The 21,026-nt window shown below is 45.2% G+C and overlaps 1 protein-coding gene and 1 long non-coding RNA gene across 2 annotated transcripts in view; one reads left to right on the forward strand and one right to left on the reverse strand.

Annotated features, from left to right (window-relative positions):
- The window catches only part of LOC116978199 (E3 ubiquitin-protein ligase RMND5A-like), a 39,885-nt gene that overhangs the window by 12,132 nt on the left and 6,727 nt on the right, over window positions 1-21,026 (forward strand). Inside the window, exons 2-6 of the mRNA XM_033029167.1 lie at window positions 3,228-3,373; window positions 5,876-6,013; window positions 8,648-8,748; window positions 8,937-9,103; window positions 14,454-14,619. Of these exons, the coding sequence (XP_032885058.1) occupies window positions 3,228-3,373; window positions 5,876-6,013; window positions 8,648-8,748; window positions 8,937-9,103; window positions 14,454-14,619 (718 nt within the window). The remainder of the gene's footprint in view (window positions 1-3,227; window positions 3,374-5,875; window positions 6,014-8,647; window positions 8,749-8,936; window positions 9,104-14,453; window positions 14,620-21,026) is intronic.
- Window positions 891-20,579, reverse strand: LOC116978200. Its single transcript, XR_004413417.1, has 3 exons — window positions 20,568-20,579; window positions 20,043-20,045; window positions 891-934 (listed from the first exon to the last, which is right to left on the reverse strand). It is a non-coding gene; the product is annotated as an uncharacterized LOC116978200 (long non-coding RNA).

Genomic DNA, 21,026 nt, shown 5'->3' on the forward strand with positions numbered 1-21,026 from the left:
CTACCGTCCAATCCACAGGAACTGATCCAGAATCTATAGAACATTGGAAAATGATCACCAATGCGTCCACAATTTGTAGAGCCATCTCATTGAGTACCCTGAGATGCAGACCATCAGGCCCTGGGGATTTATCAGCCTTCAGTCCCATCAGTCTACCCAACACCATTTCCGGACTAATGTGAATTTCCTTCAATTTATCCGTCACCCTAGATCCTCTGTCCTGGAGTACATCAGGGAGATTGTTTGTGCCTTCCTTAGTGTCTACCTCTCCCCTCCCCCCACTCACCATCAACAAACCACAGTCACATCTGTGGAGTCTTTTAAGTTTCTTGGAACTATCATCTCCAGAGACCTTAAATGGGGGGCTACCATCGACTTCACAGTCAAAAAAGGCACAACAAAGGATGTACTTCCTGCGGCAGCTGAGGAAGCACAATCTGCCACAGGCAATGATGGTTCAATTCTATACGGTCATCTTAGAGTCTGTCCTCACCTTCTCCATCATGGTCTGGTTTGGCTCAGCCACCAAGCACGACATCCGGAGGCTGCAGTGAATCGTTCGATCAGCTGATAAGGTTGTTGGCTGCAACCTTCCCTCCATTGACGAACTGTACACTGCAAGGGCCAGGAAGCGAGTGGGCAAGATCATCTCTGACCCCCTCTCACCCTGGCCACAAACTCTTTGAATTACTTCCCCCTGGTAGACGAATCCAGACTGTCAAAGCTGCCACAGCCAGACATTAAAACATTTTTTTTTCCACGAGTAGTAGCTCTACTCAATAACTGAAAGTCTGTAGCCTCCTTTTGCTCTGGTATTTTGTTTCATTAACATGTTTAAACTGTAATGTTTTGTTCTTAATGTTTTATATTTTATCCTTAATTGTTTACTGTGTCATGTTGCTTGCGAGCCGAGCACCAAGGCAAAGTCCTTGTACTTGGGCCAATAAACTTATTCATTCATTCAAAGTACCTGTTCAACTCATCTGCCATTTCCTTGTTCCCCATAATAAATTCACCTGTTTCTGTCTTCAAGAGACCCACATTTGTCTTAACTAATCTTTTCCTTCTTAACTAATCTTTTCAAGTAAAGATTTCAATTGAAGGATATGCCCCCCCCCCTCCCCCACCTCTTTTCCAGCTTTCTCTCCCCTCCTACAATCAGTCTAAAAAGGTTCCCGACCTGAAACGTTGCCTGGCTATTCCCTCTGCAGATGCTGCCTGACCCGCCGAGTTCCTCCAGCACTTTGTGTTTTGCTCAAGATTCCAGTATCTGCAGTTTTTTGTGCCTCCATAAAGATTTTGTATGTTTCAGTCTAATCTCCCTTAATTCTTTTCAACTCCAGGACAGTAGGGTGAGTATGTTTAATCCCTCCCATTGTGCCAGACCAGAATTAGTCTCTAGTTTTGTGAACAGTTGCATATCACTTTTCTTCGATGCAGATTGGGCCAGAACATAGAATGAATAGTGAAGATTAGATTCTCTAGCCCATCACACTGACTCTTCCATTATCAGTTTTGGATTGTTAGAACTCATATTTGTATGGAAAGTAAACATTTCATGCTGGATGCTCAGTTCAGTTTAGGTTTATTGTTATGTGTACCAAGGTACAGCGAAATGTTTTCTCCGGCACATCTGTAGAGGTTGGTGAGGGTTGTTGGGGACATGCCGATCATCATAAGCCTTCTAAGGAAGTAGAGGTATTGTATGCTTCCTTGGTCATTTAATATGGGTGGTCCACGAGAAGTCATTAGTGATATTTGGTCCTAGAAATATTCTTGGTGGACAATGGAAACTGGTGTATGTGAAGCACTTTGCTTGCTTAAGTCAATCATTATCTCCTTTATCATGCTGACATTGAGTGCAAGGTTGTTGTCCCGACACCAGGTCACAAAGTTCACAATGTAGGACGCAAAGATAAAAGATACAATTTAAGGGCTCCTCCTTAATGGAAGCGAGTGCCCTCTGTTCATGTTCATAGGAGCAGAATTAGGCCATTCAGCCCATCAAGTCTACTCTGAAATTCAATCATGGTTGATCTATCTTTCACTCTGAACCCCATTCTCCTGCCTTCTCCATGTAATCCTTAACATCCTTACAAATCAAGAACCTGTCAATCTCCACCTTAAAAATATCCAAGAACTTAGCCTCCACAACCACCTGTGACAATGATTTCCACAGATTTACCACCCTCGGACTAAAGAAATTCCCCCTCATTTCCTTTCTAAAGGTACATCCCTTTTATTCTCAGGCTATGACCTCTAGTCCTAGACACTCCCACTAGTGGAAACATCCTCTCCACATCCACTCTATCCAGGCATTTTACTAAGTTTCAATTACATAATTAAAACTGAATCTGAAATGTAGAAGTGACAGAGCGGCTAATGTCATGTGTTTCCTGCATTTGAAGTGGGCGATTGATGACCAGATCTTGGATCTGAAAGGAAATGTAGTGTTTGTTGATTCATTTTTAAGGCTACATTTGGAAAATGGTATGTAATCCTGTAATTGTCCCATATTGCTCCTGTTTTCATTATAAACAAAGATAGGCATTTAGTATACTTTAATGAACAATCTCAAACTGTTGCTAGCGTGCCATCTACCTACCTATAATCATAACATTTCAGGAAGATCACAGCGTAAAGCATAACATATTAAAAGTATTAAATGTACATGAAAACAGAAAGACAGTCATTGGATTTTTTTTTTCTGGACTGGACTGGAAATTTATGTTTCCACAATCCTAAAGCCTGCCCTGGCAAAGAGCAATTGCCGCTGACGTTAACGGTACGTGCAACATGAGTGAGATTATGAGCTCAAATCTCAGCCTGTGGAAGATTGTACAGTTGGCTTCTGCTGTTGCTTTTATAACAGTCTATCGTTCAAATTACAAGGAACACATATATTAAGTTTCAAGATAACACTCTTGCTGATATAAAACAATCCTTTAAAAAAATCTAATCACGTCATTCTGAGTTCCCTAATATCAATTCAGAAATTTCTAAAAGTCTATTTCCCGTCAATTAACTTTGAGCATTGAGATACATGTTCCCTGATTTCATTCCAGACAGAGCCTTTGGAGCAGAATGGTGCATGTGAGCTATTCCATTGACCAATACGTTAGCAGGAATCAATGTATCAATACCAAATTGATACCAGTAAACATTGTTCAAAAGCTTGTTCCAACACAGCGCGGTTGATCATTAGCTTCTGTTGTTTTGTTTTGAAGGCCACCTTGATCTGCAATTATCTGCAACATTGTCATTGGTTATGTCACAGTGTTGTAAGAAGATAAAGGATACAGTTCTGAAGTTGGCATTGGATCACAAAGATATCCACGCGAGTGTTTCTAAAGTGGGGAAGGCGATCGACAGGGTAAGTACAATGTTGATGCCTACAGCAGATTAAGAAGAAGCTCGATTTAGCTCTTTGGGCTGAAGGAATCGAGGGATATGGGGAAAAAGCAGGAACGGGGTACTGATTTGGATGATCAGCTGTGATCATATTGAATGGCTCGAAGGGCCGAATGGCTTACTCCTGCCTATTTTTCTATGTTTCTCTCTCTAACTTGATGCTGATTGGAGATTTTCAATCAAACTGACCCCATGGCGGTAGCAGACAAAGAGAAATATGATGTGATAACCACTTCTTCCAGTTCAGAACCTGGGGGCAAGTCTTCTGTGCCCCAGAATTGCAGCGGAAAATGTAACATTTCATTTCCTGCATCCCGAGGTCTCTGTGTTCCACTACCCAGGGTCCTAATGTTTACTTAGCACGTCCTGCCCTGGTTTATCAATCCAAAACGCAGAACCTTGCATTAATCTGCATTGAACTCCATCTGCCATTCCTTGGCCCATAGCCCAGTCGATCAAGATCCTGTCGTAATCTTAGAAATCCTTCTTCAGTGTCCACTATTCCACTAATAATAGTTCTGGAAACTAGGGCTTCTGAGGGCACTCAAGCAAATTCCAACATTAATGCCAATGCAGGTTGAAGGCTCTGCCGTTCTGTGTTCGAACATGAGTAAATGCCCTGAGCTTACTCTTCTATTTCCAGGGGACAATTTTCAGGAAAGACCAAGAGCAACACTAGTACGAAGATGGAAAGGAAAGGACTAGAGGGTGTGAGCTATAGGGAGAGGTTGAGTAGGTTGGGTCTCTATTCCATGGAGCACAGGGGGAGATCTAATAGAGGTGTACAAAATCATGATTTAATAGGAATCCGAAGGGTAACTTTTTCACACAAAGGGTGGTGGGTGTATGGAACAAGCTGCCAGAGGAGGTAGTTGAGGCTGGGACTATCCCAATGTTTAAGAAACTGACAGGTAAACAGGTGGCTCGCGACCACCAGGGGGCGCCGCACGATTGGCAGCCTCGCCAACAGTTTGTCTGTTTTTCCGTCTTTTTTTGTTATTTTTAGTGTTTTTAAAGTTTGTGTTAATGTTCTCTGGTGTGTTTTATGTGGGGGAGGGGGGTGGGGGAGGGGAGGGGGGGTGGGGGAGGGGATGGGGTGGGGGAGGGGGATGGGGTGGGGGAGGGGGGTGGGTGGTGAGGGGGGTGGGGGATGGGGAGGGGAGGGGGGAGGGGGATGGGGTGGGGGAGGGGGGTGGGTGGTGAGGGGGGGAGTGGATCGGGGGAAACTTTTTCAATCTCTTACCTTGCCAGAGATGCGATTGTTTTCCGGATCGTATCTCCGGTCGCTCTGCAGCCTAACATCATGGAGCTGGAGGCCTTGCTCGGGACTGACTTGGAGCCCCACAGCAGGGCCGTGGACTTACATTGGAGCCGATCCCTTGCCTGGGATCGATGCTCCAACCATGGTCTGCGGACTTTACCATTGAGAACTCGCAGTCTCGGGAGAGACCGAGTCGGGAGCTCCAACGATGCGGAAGGTTCAACAGCCCCGACCCGGGGGTCAGATCGCTCGCCACGGGGAGCGGAGATTCCCCCCGATGCAGGATCTGATCGCCACGGCACGGAGGCCAGCCGCCGGCTTCGGGAGCCAAGATCATCCCATCAACTGAAGGCTCAAGGCCCCCGACCGCGGGAGAACTAAGAAGGGAAGAGATTGAACTTTTTTCCGCCTTCCAGCATAGTGAAGAATGTGGAGGAGTCACTGTGGTGGATGTTTATGTTAAAATGTATTTTGTGTGTTCTGTTGCTTTTTATTGTATGACTGACTTGGCAAATGAAATTCCTCGCATGATGCAAAACAAACTTGGCTAATAAAGTATTATTGTATTATATTGTAATATACATGGATAGGACAGGTTTGGAGGGATATGGACCAAGAGCAGGCAAGTGGGACTAGTGTAGCATGGACATTGTTGGCCGGTGTGGGCGAGTTGGGCTGAAGGGCCTGTTTCCACACTGTAACACTCTATGACTCTTTGAAAGGTGATGCCGGGCTGTCAGTGAGCATGTGCTTCCCCCACGTTGTGCTGAGTCTCTGTGCTTGCACCCATTGAACTGGGACTGCAGTGTGTACAAGGGGGGTTAGGGTTAGCAGGTGCATTAGGGTTAGGGATTGCAGGTACACTAGGATGCACTGGGGTTGGGGTTAGCAGATGTATTTAGGGATAGGTTTAGCAAGTGCATCAGCAGCAGCAGGTGGTGGGGTAGAAATCTCAGCAAATCAAAAGTTGTGTTGAGATACAACAGAAAATCATTATTACAGAAATATTACTAATAAGGTATTTGCAGCGATACTGCTGGGAAAAGCAGAACCACTGCCTCATCGAACAAGAGACCTGGTTTCAATCCTGATCCTGTGCTGTCAGTGTGACTCAGCCATAACGTCAGTGAGTGTTTGTGTTTGCATTACAATGCCATGCGTGTCCGTGTGTGGCTCTGCTGTAACATCTTGCCTTTTGTGCAGAACTTTGACACGGACGTGAGTGGAGTCGGCGTGGAAGGTGTCTGGGATTTGCACGAAAAGCAGCAGTTCCTGAGCGAGGTTGTGGTGGGACATTTGTACAGACAAGGTTTGCTGAGCGTGGCAGAGGAACTGTGCCAGGTGAGACAGGAGCAGATATGCCCACTGTGGCTGGGGCTATCCATTCAGAGCTGATTGTTTGGGGGGGAGAGGAAAGGGTCAGATTGTGAGGGACGGGGTCTAGAAACACAAACTCTCACAGATGTTGCTGCACTAATGTCGCTTTCCTGCATTTGTCCTCTTTCAAATTGGTTCAGATAAAGGTAAAGGGTTGACACTTCCTGATGAAGTGAAACGTCTCCACTGTGTTTAACCACGCTATGATTATGGCGTAATGCTGTCTGTTAGCTTGTGTCAGTGAACTGCAGCACTCAGGCAGGTTGACATCTCCTGGAAGGGTCCTGACCCCAACCATCACCTGACCATGTTCTCCACAGATGCTGCCTGACCAGCTGAGTTACTCCAGCACTCTGTGAAACGTCACCTATCCATGTTCTCCACAGATGCTGCCTGTTCCTTTGGCTCAACTGTGTGTACCTCCCAGAAACTCCCAAATGCTGACTATCTAGAAAGGCAAGGACAACAAGTGCTTGGAAATATTATCATCTTCAAATTACACTCCATCCTTACGAAGTCATATTGGGTCAAGCTCCCTGCAGTAATATCTTCACTATATAGATTGTAATGCCAGTAACCACTGGTTATACAAAGTTTATTCACATTCCATATCAATTAATTTTTTAAACAAAGATTGCTGGAAATATCAACAAAGATTTCATTTATTTGGATAGACATTACTGCTGGGATAACAGTAATCCAAATCTGGAAACTGCATTCTGAAAGTTTGAAGTTGGAGAGTTGGCTTATAATCAGGAAATATTCAATTTTGAACAGTAGGGTTATAATGTTCTCAGAAGCTGTAATGGGAAGTGATGTTATGATGTTGCAACAGGTTTATGTTGTACAAGCACATGGATAATATTCAGGCCAAGTAACATTTGTGTTACAAAATGCCAAGGAATGACTACTCCTCCCAGCGAATATCTACATTTGACATTCTATGGTATTACCAACATGAATCGCCCACCATTAACATTGACAAGAAACTCCACTGTACCAGCCATAAATATTGTGGCTTCAAAATCAGGCCAGAGTCTAGATATCCTATGGATCATGACTCACCTTCTCTCCACTAAATATCTCTTCACCATCTGCAAACGTAGTCCAGAAGGCGAGAGACACAAGGGACTACAGACGCTGGCATCTTGAACAAATCACACAGTGTTAGTGTAACTTAGCAGGTCAGGCAGGCAGCATCTCTGGAGGGAATGGACAGGCAATATTCGGGACAGGATCCTTCTGCAGACTCTACAGTCCACCTGCCTGGATGAGTGCAGTGCCAACAGTATTCAAGGAGTTCCACAGCAATCAGGCCAAAGCAACCTATCATCATCAAACTCATCATGCCCTGTGAATGTGGTGTGTACCATCTACCAAATGCATTGCAGTTACTCACCAAGGCCATTCTAACATCACCTCCCAAACCCACAATCTCTGTCCCAACCATGGACAAGGGTTTTAGTCCATGGGACCACCACCACCTAAAGTCCCCCTCCATCATGTGCACTTTCCTGATTTGGAAATATATTGTTGGTTCTTTATTATGGATCTAAAGCTTGGCACTCCCTTCCCAATGACACTTTAGGTTCACCTTCACTAAAAGGACCACCGTGGTTCAAGGAGGCTCATCAACACCTTTTCAAGGGTGGTTCGGATTGGGCTGTAAATGTCAGCCCTGATAGTCATCCAGTAAATCTGTCGGCCTCCGAGCCTAACAGCAGGGTTTGCCAGCACAGCAGTCTGCTGTCATGGCAACTGGTTTCTTAGCCTAGTTACGTTCCGATTCAATTATTAAAAATTAAAATTGTCCACCCCATAAGTGGCCAATCTGCCCATCATTTCTGTGCTGGTTCTTTAGCTTTTAATTAGTACGTTTTCTTTCCTCTGATAATCTTGCAAATCTTTCCCCCTCAAAAATGTATCCAATTCCCTTTATTATTATAACAGTGGTAGGTTCTATCAAGGAATGCATTTCAGATCACAACTGTCTTTCAAATCCACCTCTTTATTTTGTTTTGCTGACAGTTATCTGAGGCTGACACCCTGGCCCACTGGCCCACATTGACGGAAGATAGTTTTGCCCCTGTACATTGTCAAACTTCAGTTGTGGTCACCTCTGTTGTTGTTCTGCGAGCTGCCATTGGCCCAGGGGGCGAAATGGCCATCTATGTAGTGAGAATGCGTGACAACTGATGTTAAATTTACTAAGTTATAAGTCATAAGCTATTCGGCACACTGTCTTCTCTGCCATTCAATCATGGCTGATCTATCTTTCCCTCCTAAACCCATTCTCCTGCCTTCTCCCCATAACCCCTGACACCCGTACTAATCAAAAATCTATCAATCCCACAGATTCACCACCCTCTGACTAAAGAATATCAAGCAGAAGCTCTGTAAACCATTGACATCCTAATCTGTGACAGACAGAGCTAAATATCTCTGAAGTTGAGGCCAGATCAGCCCAGGCCCATTGCCACACTCTATCTTCATATTATGGTGCAGAGATTTATACCAAACATTCTATTTTGTTTCCTCCTCATTCTATGTTGACCGTGGTCACTGAGAACGGAATCTGATACAAATACTTTTTCCTAGGAATCTGGAATATGCATTGACCTCTGTCAGAAGAAACCCTTCCTGGAGTTGAACCGGATCCTGGAGGCCCTGCGGCTCCGAGATTTGAGGCCAGCACTGGAGTAAGTGACAAGAGTTGGATATTGACAGTGGGCAGTTGTCCAACATAATATTCTGTAGCACCCTTGTATATTATTTTGTGTTTTGTAGCTGTTATGTTAACCATTCTTATCTCAAAAGTTGTAATATGGGTCCAATTTATTTTGAGTAAGAGTAACAATGCATTTAAATGCACGATTCTCTCACCCAGATGGACGATGTCAAACCGGCAGAGGCTGCTGGCTCTGGACAGCACGCTGGAGTTCAAACTGCACCGCTTGTATTTCATCAGCCTCCTGACAGGTGGAATCGTCAACCAAACAGAGGCACTGGGATATGCCAAGAACTTCCAGCCCTTTGCACAACAGCATCAACGAGGTCAGCCAGAATGTGTTTGGTTCATTGATTTAATTGTTAAAATAGAAGCTAATTGGGTAGCAAGCTAAATTTGCAATGAGGTGGTCTGATTGAATGAACTTTTCATTCTAACTCATAACCTAACTTCACTTTATTAATTCTGTTGTCTTTCTACTTCACCTGTCTCCTCTTCTTCCCAGAACATTGATATTATGAGGCTTAGGTGGCCATTTCTTAATGCTAAACAAAATATTAAAGTTCTTGGCAGTACCTTGAAGGATGTTGAGCCCTCCTGGGGAGAAGGAAGGAACGGGGTACTGATTGTGGATGATCAGCCATGATCACATTGAATGGTGGTGCTGGCTCAAAGGGCCGAATGGCCTACTCCTGCACCTATTGTCTGTTGTCCAGAGTGTAGAAGCTGACAGACAGTCTGGCCATTTTGCTGCGTTCATCTCATTCTCTCCTGTTCACACTGTGACTTCCAGCAGAGGCTGAGGCTCAGCGCCACGACCAATCAGATGATCTCACTCCCGAAGCTGGGATAGTCATCACCAGCATTGCGTTCCAGTTTCCATCGTGACCGACGTCAGCTCATGAGCAGACTAAGGTCTCCCTTGGTTACACACAGATAATTCCCTGGGGCAGGCTGTGTCCGACCTGTGAGACTATCAGTTCACTTTGACCATTCAGTGAGATTTCCACAATGCACCTACAAGTGTAAAGGCCTCAAGATGTTTAAGGTACCAGAGTAAAATATGGCTGTTTAACCTAATGTTACAAAGCATATTAATATATATTAGCTAAATAGTAAATTAGGGACTTTTATCCCATTCATGTTTTATGCAAGAAAGGCTACACAGTTTTTTTAAAATACATAAACACCCTTGATAGCAGTCTCTGAAACTATTAATATATCCATTGTGAATTATCCAAAACCATTACAACTATAAATAGAACGTATAAAAGTACAGCACAGGAACAGGCCCTTCGACCCACAATATCTGTGCCAAATGTAATGTTATGATTAGATTAGATTAGATTCCTTTATTTGTCATTCGGACCTTTCGGTCTGAACGAAATTTCGTTGCCTGCAGTCGTACATATAATAATAAATAACAAAACACACAATAAACACAAATTAACATCCACCACAGTGAGTTCACCAGGCACCTCCTCACTGTGATGGAGGCAAAAGTCTTAAAGTCACTGTCGCTTCCCTCCTTATTCTCCCTCTGCGCTGAGGCGATCCAGGCCTCCGATGTAGTTACCCCACCGGGCGATGGTAATACAGTCCCGCGGCTCAACCAAGCTCCGCGAACGGGCCAGTTCAAGCTCCGCGGCCCGGGGTGGTCGAAGCTGCCGAAGATGTTGCCCTCCAGTCCAGCGGACGCAGTTGTTGCCGCGGGAGCTCCGTAAAAACAGGTCACCAACCTGTGACCTGCGAGCTCCCGACGATGTCGTCCACTGGCCCACGGCCGAACCCCGGATTCAGGTCGCCGCCGCCGGAACGGCGCCTCAGCCACCGGAGCACCGCCTCAGCCCCGAGTCGTGCCGCCGCCATCGGAGCACCGCCTCAGTCCCGAGTCGTGCTGCTGCCACCGGAACGCCGCCACAGCTCCGAATTCGGCCAGCCTAATGCTAATCTTACCTGCCTCCACATGCTCCACACCCTATCATTCAATTAAATGCCACTACCATAATCTGTCTGTGCCACCACATGTGCATTCCAGGTACTCACCATCCTTTATGTAAAACTAAATTTGCCCTGCACATCTCTTTTAACCTTTCCCCCTCTCATTTTAAAGTTATCTCTTTAATCCTTGACATTTCCACCCTTGGGTAAAGGTTCTATCTGTCTACCATCTCTATGCCTTTCATTACTTCCATCAGGTCTCCCCTCAACCTCTGGCATTCTCAAGGTTTGTCCAACCTCTCCTTGTATTCAGGCATAATTCTGGTAAACCTCTTCTTCACCCTCTCCAAAGCCTCTACATCGTTGATGTAATGAAGCCACCGGAATTTCATCCAATTCTCCAAATGCGGCCGAGCCAAAATCCTAAAATGTCCCGACCAATGAAGCAAGCCGACCATATGCCTTATTTATATGATGTATCTTCATGTAGGTTTAGGGGGTGTTATTTACAAGAAGAGGCTGGACAAATTTAAAATGTTTGCTCTGAAATGCCAGAGGTTGATACAAGTATGTAAAATTATGAGAGGCATAAATAGGGTAGATAGTTTCATGGAGTGATCAATCTGGACCCCAAAATCCCTCTGCACATCAATGCTTTTAACAATCTTGGATTAAACTACATCTGCCATTTCTCTACCCATTTCTATAGTTGATCTATATCCTGCTGTAAACTTTGACGGCCTTCTTCACTTTCTGCAAACTTAATAATGAATCGATCTACATTTAATCCGTCATACATATATATTGTGATCCCTGCACTGGTCACAGACCTCCAACCTGAATATGGTCCTTCCACCATAACCTTGTGATTTCTATCAGTAAGCCAGGTCTGAATCTGTACAATTGAGTCGCTGGAAGAAATTAATTTAGAGGGAAATAAAAGGAAACACAAAAAGTTACAGATTTTGCAGGTTTGCTTCAAGAGACATTATTGCATGATATCATGGAGAGATGGCGGCAGAAAACTACTCACCAGTTCTCTGACTTCACAGCAGAATTAGCCGACAGTTATACTGTGCAGTAAATAACTTTTGTTAGATACTATTCTACGAAAATATTCTATCACAACATGAATTATTTCATTAGTCGCTTATGTTAACCTTATTCAACAACAGATGGTTAATACAAATCAAACACAAAACAAGGGAATCTTGACATTATTCTATCTCATCTTTCAAGCGGCCCCAGGTCACCATCCCCATTTCCGAGCCGATCATATTCTACAACGTATTCTACGCTACTAGTGGTGGACGGCCCGGGTGATCCATTGTAACTTTCAGGAATGTAAACAAAATTTGTTATCAGCTAAACTATTTCATGCTAACATTACCATCCACCCTTCAACATATTCCCAAACAGGAGGTAAGAACATCTAATCTACTTTGCTATTTCCCACGGATTCTCTTCTACACCTTGTCAGGACAAAGATTTCCAATTCTCTTCTCCAATACACCCTTTAATTACCTGGTTCAATTACAATCAAAATTAAATAAAGAAGAATATTAATTTTTCTTCAACAGTCACTTAATAAGATAAGAGAAAAGATAAGATTAAACTTTATTCATGCCCAGAGGGGAATTGGTCTACCGACAGTCACAACACACAAGGTACACAAAAACTTGAAGTTAAAAGTGAAAACAAAAAGAAAAAGACAAGGGACTGTCGTCTGGCTGTTGTGTCCACAGCACCTTCACCGGAACAAACGAACAAAAACAGACAGACTTATCCCCTGGGCAGAGGATTCTAAACTGGAGTGCCCCCCTCCCCCTTCCCCACATCAGTACATGATGTACTTCTTGTACATCAGTGGAGCTGCATACTAAATCTCGTTGCACTGACGTGCAATGACAATAAAAGATATATATAATATATAAATAATATTATTATTATTATTATCGAGTCCCTCTTTGTTCTCCCACTGTCCCCCACGCTGGGCCCCCCACACTGGGCCCCCCCACGCTGGGCCCCCCCACGCTGGGCCCCCCCCCCACGCTGGGCCCCCCCCCCACGCTGGGCCCCCCCCCCCACGCTGGGCCCCCCCACGCTGGGCCCCCCCCACGCTGGGCCCCCCCACGCTGGGCCCCCCCACGCTGGGCCCCCCCCCACGCTGGGCCCCCCCCCACGCTGGGCCCCCCCACGCTGGGCCCCCCCCCACGCTGGGCCCCCCCCACGCTGGGCCCCCCCCACGCTGGGGCCCCCCTCTCACCGCAATCCCCTGGGAGGCAAGTCAGGTCTACCGGGGCGCGTTCCGGTTGCTGTTCTGGGCAGCGACGCCACAGTTGTTCGCCTTCTCCCCATATCCCTTGACTCCACTAGCCCCTAGAGCCCTATCCAACTCTCTCTTAAATCCATCCAGTGATTTGGCCTCCACTGCCCTCTGTGGCAGGGAATCCATAAATTCACAACTCTCTGGATGAAAACGTTTTTTCTCACCTCAGTCTTAAATGGCCTTCCCTTTATTCTAAGACTGTGCGTGGCCCCTGGTTCTGGACTCGCCCAACATTGGGAACATTTTTCCTGCATCTAGCTTGTCCAGTCCTTTTATAATTTTATATGTTTCTATAAGATGCCCCTTCATCCTTCTAAACTCCAGTGAATACAAGCCTAGTCTTTTCAATTTTTCCTCATATGACAGTCCCGCCATCTCAGGGATCAATCTCTTGAACCTAAGCTGCACTGCCTCAATCACAAGGATACCACAAATGCGGTATTAAAATGTATGTAGACAACATCCTCCACCCTATCCTCATCGATCACAATCACCTCCTCAAAATAACTTGATCACGTTTGTAAGACACAATCAGGGGTGTACAAAGCCATGCTGCAACCTTAATTATCTAACTCCCTTGTAAATAGGTGTATATCCCACCCTGAAGAATCTTTTCCAACAGCTTCCCTACCACTGACTTCTCACGGCCTAACATTGCCTCGATAAGGCAGTAGTGTAATTAGTTCTACAACTATCCATCACAGATACGTCAATCACAGATACATGCGCTATGCTCACGCCATGCTTGTAATGTCTGAACACATCCCTCCCTGACCAGATTCCAGTCATACTTGTTCTGCTGCTTGCCAACAATTCACGCACCATGACTTACTAGAGCTGCCCTTCCCTGTTGCAGTTCTCGTCTGCATGAACAAAACAAACCTGGTAAAACCTGGTTTCATAGTGTATTGCATCGAGAAAATGGTGTGTTGTTGTGCTTGTGCCTGTTCACTGTGTATATATATATATATATATGGTTGGTGAATTAATTTATATTGGGCTGTGTGTATTTGATCTTTATCTATTACGACAGAGGGAGGCCATTTGGCTCATTAGGTTTATGGAGGCAGAATAAACCCACCTTCCCCATTTCCCTGTAAACCTGCGTTGTAATCTCTCGTGCCCAGCAGCTAGCCTTTAGGTAAACGTGGTCTCTTAACCATGGAAGGAAACTGCAGCATATGAGGAAGTCCATGCAGTCACAGAGGAATGTGTAAACTCCACAGAGTCGGCACCAGAACTCAGGATCCAACCCTGATCCAATTGCACTGCAGTGGGATTCATATTCCAGCTCTTGTTGTTAACTGAATAACTTCTTGTTTTCCAAAGTGTTGGTTTTGACCTGAAGCTTTTAGCTTTTTAATTTTCCATGACTGGTCAATGCTGATACACGATTGTCATTGCAGACATCCAGGTGTTGATGGGAAGCCTGGTTTACCTGCGACATGGCATTTCAAACTCCCCATATCTCCATCTGCTGGATTCAACTCAGTGGGCGGACATCTGTGACATCTTCACCAGAGATGCTTGTGCTCTCCTGGGTCTTTCAGTAGAATCTCCTCTCAGTGTCAGGTAAGATCAACATCCGAGCCAGAAAGTGCCCTTTATGTTCTAGTTGTCTGTGTTACAGATTTTAACATAAAATGCATCTTTTATGAAAAAGACAATTGCTTTGTAGGTCCTAAATTATATAGATATACTGCTTACAGGAATGTGTCTAGTGTGGAGGAAAAATAAACTTAATTAAAAAAATACTAGAATACCCAAAAAATGAATAAAACTGTCCTCAGTTTCTGCTTCACCAAGTGCACCATGTTCCATGTCTTCTCTGGGCCAGTGTGAGGGCAGCACATGGTAATATCTCACAGCCAATGCAATAGGTCTGTTGTTTGCAAAATACCTCTAAAGGTGTCAGAGGTTGTAGAGTCATGGAGTGATACAGTGTGGAAACAGACCCTTCGGCTTATCCCGCCCACACCGGCCAACAATGTCCCAGCTACACTAGTCACAGAGTCATAGAGTGATGCAGTGTGGAAACAGGCCCTTCAGCCCAGCCCGCCCATACCGGCCAACAATGTCCCAGCTACACTAGTCACAGAGTCATAGAGTGATGCAGTGTGGAAACAGACCCTTCGGCTTATCCCGCCCACACCGGCCAACAGCTACACTAGTCCCACTTGCCTGCGCTTGGTCCATAACCCTCCAAACCTGTCCGATCCATGTGCCTGTCAAACTGTTTCTTAAACGATGGGATAGCCCCAGCCTCAACTACCTCCTCTGGCAGCTTGTTCCATACACCCACCACCCTCTGTGTGATAAAGTTACCACTCGGATTCCTATTAAATCTTTTCCCTTCTAGGCTGTGGGCCGAGCATCAAAAATGTGTCTAGAAATCAGTTTTCGTGACCCGTCAACAAACTACATGAAAATTTCCACAGATTTAGATGAAATATAATTGAGAATGATGTCATAACTCGTCATTGCCGAAAATTGCACATTAATTAATTAAACTAATTAGAAAATGAGATCGGGAAAGTAAGCGCCATCTAGTGGCCAATGCCTATATTACACGATGGGCAGCTTATTTCCGTGTAACAGTCCATTTAAACTATATATTATACCTATATATATTCCAGATAATAATATAGGCATAATAATATATTTAGGTATAATAATATTATATTATATATTATTATATATATATTATATATATAATATTATATTATATATTATTATACCTATATATATTCCAGATAGATATATTCCTCTGTTATCCTGGAAACGGCCGCTACGGACGGCACTATGTACTCCCCCCCCCCCCCCCCTCCCCCCGCCCGCGGAGAAGATCCGCGGCTCCGCGTTCGCGAATCGGTCGCTTTTTAATTGAGACCGCGGCTTCACTGTGTTAAATACATAGGCCCCGCGATCAGAGCACCTTTATTGCAGGCAGGCAGCTCCGAGATTAGATGATTAAGACTTATTACTCTACAACAAGCTGGCATTAGTGAACATTTTTAATTTACCTTGTTATTGATACATATAGTTTAGGCCCTCAACTTCATGAATGAATGAGTGAGTGAGTGAATGAGTGAATGAGTGAATGAATGAATGAATGAATGAATGAATGAATGAATGAATGAATGAATGAATGAATGAATGAATGAGTGAGTGAGTGAAGGAATGAAGGAATGAATGAATGAATGAATGAATGAATGAATGAAGGAATGAATGAATGAATGAATGAATGAATGAATGAATGTACAGCCTCCAAATCTCATTTTTTCACATTATAAAGGGTGCAATTAAATTAATTAAAGTCCATACAGATTAATTTTCATAAATTCAGACTTTAGATCTTACCTTTCAGTTTGAGTTGATTCACAAAGTTTCACAACTTTGTGCTCAGCAGGGACTTTGCTTTCAAGACTTTCTTCCACTTCTATGCACTTAGCTGCACATTTTTCAGACTTCCTAATGCTTTTCTCATTAAATTCAATTACCCTGCTGCAAGTTTCCACGACAAAGAACCTTCAGTAAAACAGGCATCAGTGAAGCCCTCTCAGCTATGATGTGTGCTAGCCTGAAACAAAGCGCGTGATTGGCCAACTGGCATACAACTCAATGTTAAACGTGCTTTGATTGGACTAAAAATACCCGAAAGTTTTCCGGTTTTTCTCTAATTTAATTTAAAAAATGAGCAAGTCTTGTTGATGACGGGTTTCAGGGGTGATTTATATAATTTTTTTACACAATATGTGAAAATTTCATGTAGTTCTGTGACTTGGGTCACGAAACACTGGAATAAAGCTCCTCGGCCCACAGCCTATTCACCTTAAACCTATGTCCTCTGGTCCTCGATTCCCCTACTCTAGGCAAGAGACTCTGTGCATCTACCCGATCTATTCCTCTCATGATTTTGTATACTTCTATAAGATCTCCTCTCATCCTCCTACACTCCATGGAATAGAGACCCAGCCTACTCAACCTCTCCCTATAGCTCACACCCTCTAGTCCGGGCAACATTCTCGTAAATCTTCTCTGAACCCTTTCAAGCTTGACAATATCTTTCCTATAACATGGTGCCCAGAACTGAACACAATATTCTAAATGCGGTCTCACCAACGTCTTATACAACTGCAACATGACTTCCCAACTTCTATACTAAATAGGTAGACAAAAATGCTGGAGAAACTCAGCGGGTGCAGCAGCATCTATGGAGCGAAGGAAATAGGCGACGTTTCGGGCCAAAACCCTTCTTCAGACTGATGGGGGGTGGGGGGGAGAAGGAAGGAAAAAGGGAGGAGGAGGAGCCCGAGGGCAGGGGGATGGGAGGAGACAGCTCGAGGGTTAAGGAAGGGGAGGAGACAGCAAGGGCTAGCAAAACTGGGAGAATTCAACGTTCATGCCATCCGGACGCAAGCAACCCAGGCGGAATATGAGGTGCTGTTCCTCCAATTTCCGGTGTTGCTCACTCTGGCAATGGAGGAGACCCAGGACAGAGAGGTCGGATTGGGAATGGGAGGGGGAGTTGAAGGGGCCCCAGCTACGCCTGCCTCTTTGTCGGGTACGTTGAACAATCCTTGTTCAATACATACCAGGGCCCCATCCCCGACCTCTACCTCCGTTACATTGACGACTGCTTTGGGGCCACCTCCTGCACCAACACACAACTGACTGACTTCATCCACTTCACCACCAACTTCCATCCGGCACTCCAATACACCTGGACCATTTCCGACACTTCCCTACCATTCCTTGACCTCACCATCTCCATCGCAGGGGACAGACTTCTGACCGACATACACTACAAACCAACTGACTCACATGGCTATCTGGACTACACGTCCTCCCACCCTGCCCCCTGTAAATACTCCATCCCCTACTCCCAATTCCTCCGCCTACGCCGCATCTGCTCCCAGGATGAGACGTTCCACACCAGGGCATCGGAAATGTCCTCGTTCTTCAGGGAACGGGGATTCCCCTCCGCCACCATAGATGAGGCTCGCACCAGGGTCTCATACATACCCCGCAACACTGCTCTCTCTCCCCATCCCCGCACTCGCAACAAGGGCAGAGTCCCCCTAGTCCTCACCTTTCACCCCACCAGCCGGCAAATACAACAAATAATCCTCCGCCATTTCCGCCACCTCCAACGTGACCCCACCACTTGCCACATCTTCCCATCTCCCCCTATGTCTGCCTTCCGCAAAGACCACTCCCTCCGCAACTCCCTTGTCAATTCTTCCCTTCCCTCCCGTACCACACCCTCCCCGGGCACTTTCCGTTGCAACCGCAAGAAATGCAACACCTGTCCCTTCACCTCCCCCCTCGACTCCATTCAAGGACCCGAGCAGTCGTTCCAGGTGCGACAAAGGTTCACCTGTATCTCCTCCAACCTCATCTACTGCATCCGCTGCTCTAGATGACAGCTGATTTACATCGGGGAGACTAAGCGGAGGTTGGGCGATCGTTTCGCCGAACACCTCCGCTCAGTCCGCAATAACCTACCTGAACTCCCGGTGGCTCAGCACTTCAACTCCCCCTCCCATTCCCAATCCGACCTCTCTGTCCTGGGTCTCCTCCATTGCCAGAGTGAGCAACACCGGAAATTGGAGGAACAGCACCTCATATTCCGCCTGGGTTGCTTGCGTCCAGATGGCATGAACATTGAATTCTCCCAGTTTTGCTAGCCCTTGCTGTCTCCCCCCCTTCCGTAACCCTCGAGCTGTCTCCTCCCATCCCCCCCGCCCTCGGGCTCCTCCTCCTCCCTTTTTCCTTCCTTCTCCCCCCCACCCCCCATCAGTCTGAAGAAGGGTTTTGGCCCGAAACGTCGCCTATTTCCTTCGCTCCATAGATGCTGCTGCACCCGCTGAGTTTCTCCAGCATTTTTGTGTACCTTCGATCTTCCAGCATCTGCAGTTCCTTCTTGAACATTCTATACTCAATGCTCTGATTGATGAAGGCCAAAGTGCCAAAAGCCTTTTTGACCACCTTATCTACCTGCGACTCGACCTTCAAGGGACCATGCACCTGTACTCCTAGATCCCTCTGCTCTACAACACTCCCGAGGCCTACCATTCACTGTGTAGGTCCTGCCCTTGTTCGATTTCCCAAAATGCAACACCTCACACTTTTCTCTGTATTAAATTCCATCAACCATTCCTCCGCCCACCTGGCCAATCGATCCAGATCCTGCTGCAATCGTTCAAAACCACTAACTTTTGTATCATCAGCAAACTTGCTAATCTTGCCGTGTATGTTCTCACCCAAATCATTGATGTAGATGACAAACAGTAACGGGCCCAGCACTGAACCCCGAGGCACACCACTAGTCACAGGCCTCCCGTCCGAGAAGCAACTTTCCACCATCACCCGCTGCTTCCATACATGGAACCAATTTGCTATCCATTCATCTTTCTCTCCCTGGATCACATGCAATCTAACCTTCCAGAGCAGCCTGCCATGATGAACCTTGTCGAATGCCTTACTGAAATCCATATACACAACATCTACAGCTCTGCCCTCATCAACCTTTTGGGTCACGTCTTCAAAAAACTCAATCAGATTAGTGAGACACGTACGTGACCTCCCATGTACAAAACCATGCTGACTATCCCTGATCAGCCGTTGCCCATCCAAATGCCTGTATAACCTAGCCCTCGGAATACTCTCTAGTAACTTTCCAACTACAGATGTTAAACTCACCGGCCTATAGTTCCCAGCATTTTCCCTGCAGCCCTTCTTGAAAAGAGGCACAACATTTGCCACCGTCCAGTCTTCCGGCACCTCTCCTGTAATTAAGGACAACTCATAAATTTCAACCAGGGCTCCCGCAATTTCCTCTCTAGTTTCCCGCAATTTCCTCTGATATATCTGATCAGGTCCCAGAGATTTGTCTACCTTCATGCACAACAATACCTTCAGTACTTCTTCGACGGTAAGTCTGACTGCTCTCAAGACACTTCCATTGACTGCCCTAAGTTCCTCCATCCTACTGTCTTTGTCCTCGGTAAATACAGTGGAGAAATACTCATTGAGGACCTTGCCCATCTCCTGTGGCTCCACACAGATGTGACCACTTTTATTCCTGAGAGGTCCTACTCTCTCTCTAGTTTTCCCCCTTATGTATTTATAAAATCATTTGGGATTTTCCTTAATGCTACTCGCCAGAGCTATCTCCTGGCCCCTTTTTGCTCTTCTGATTTCCTTTTTTAGTTTGTTCCTTAGCTCCCGAAACTCCTCCAGGGATGCACTTGATCCCAGCTGCCTATACCTGTTCCATGCATTCTTCTTGTTTTTGACCAACGCCTCAATTTCCCTCGTCAGCCAAGCTTCCTTACGTTTGCCTGCTTTACCCTTCACTCTACCGGGGACGTACACATCCAATTAGGAGGGAGAGATAGATCAGCCATGATTGAATGGCAGAGTAGACTTGATGGGCCGAGTGGCCTAATTCTACTATTCCTTATGAGCACTAATCAGTGCATTGTCTAAAGGTGGGTTAAAGTGATGAAAGCCACGAACATTCCTGGCACTATATGGCAACTGCACTATTATAAGCTAAGGCAAGGAAATACATTCAGTCCTGAGCAAAAGGTGACATAGGATCAGAAGATGTCGAGTCCTTGTGGTTAGAGCTATAAACTACAAGGGTAAAAATACCTTAATGTCACTAAATTTTGAGATTTTAAAAATCAAGTCTGCAATTTATCCCATCAGATAAAGCATAAAAATAAGTTTAATTTGACACCTAATTCACTTTCATATCTTCAGTATTAAAAAAATTATGGCCATTTTCATACTCGGAAATTAGCATCTTGGTCCCTATTACTTTTCCATTGACTTAACACAAAAGCTGTGATCGAGGACAGTCAAAAGCCCATAACTTTCTTAAAAATTAAGAGAACTGAATGAAATTTTCAGTTATTATAGATTGAAGCATTCAGAAACAAATATAAAACATCGTACTTGGATCACCT

This window comes from Amblyraja radiata, chromosome 11 (genome assembly GCF_010909765.2).
Source record: "Amblyraja radiata isolate CabotCenter1 chromosome 11, sAmbRad1.1.pri, whole genome shotgun sequence".
NCBI classification, from domain to species: domain Eukaryota; kingdom Metazoa; phylum Chordata; class Chondrichthyes; order Rajiformes; family Rajidae; genus Amblyraja; species Amblyraja radiata.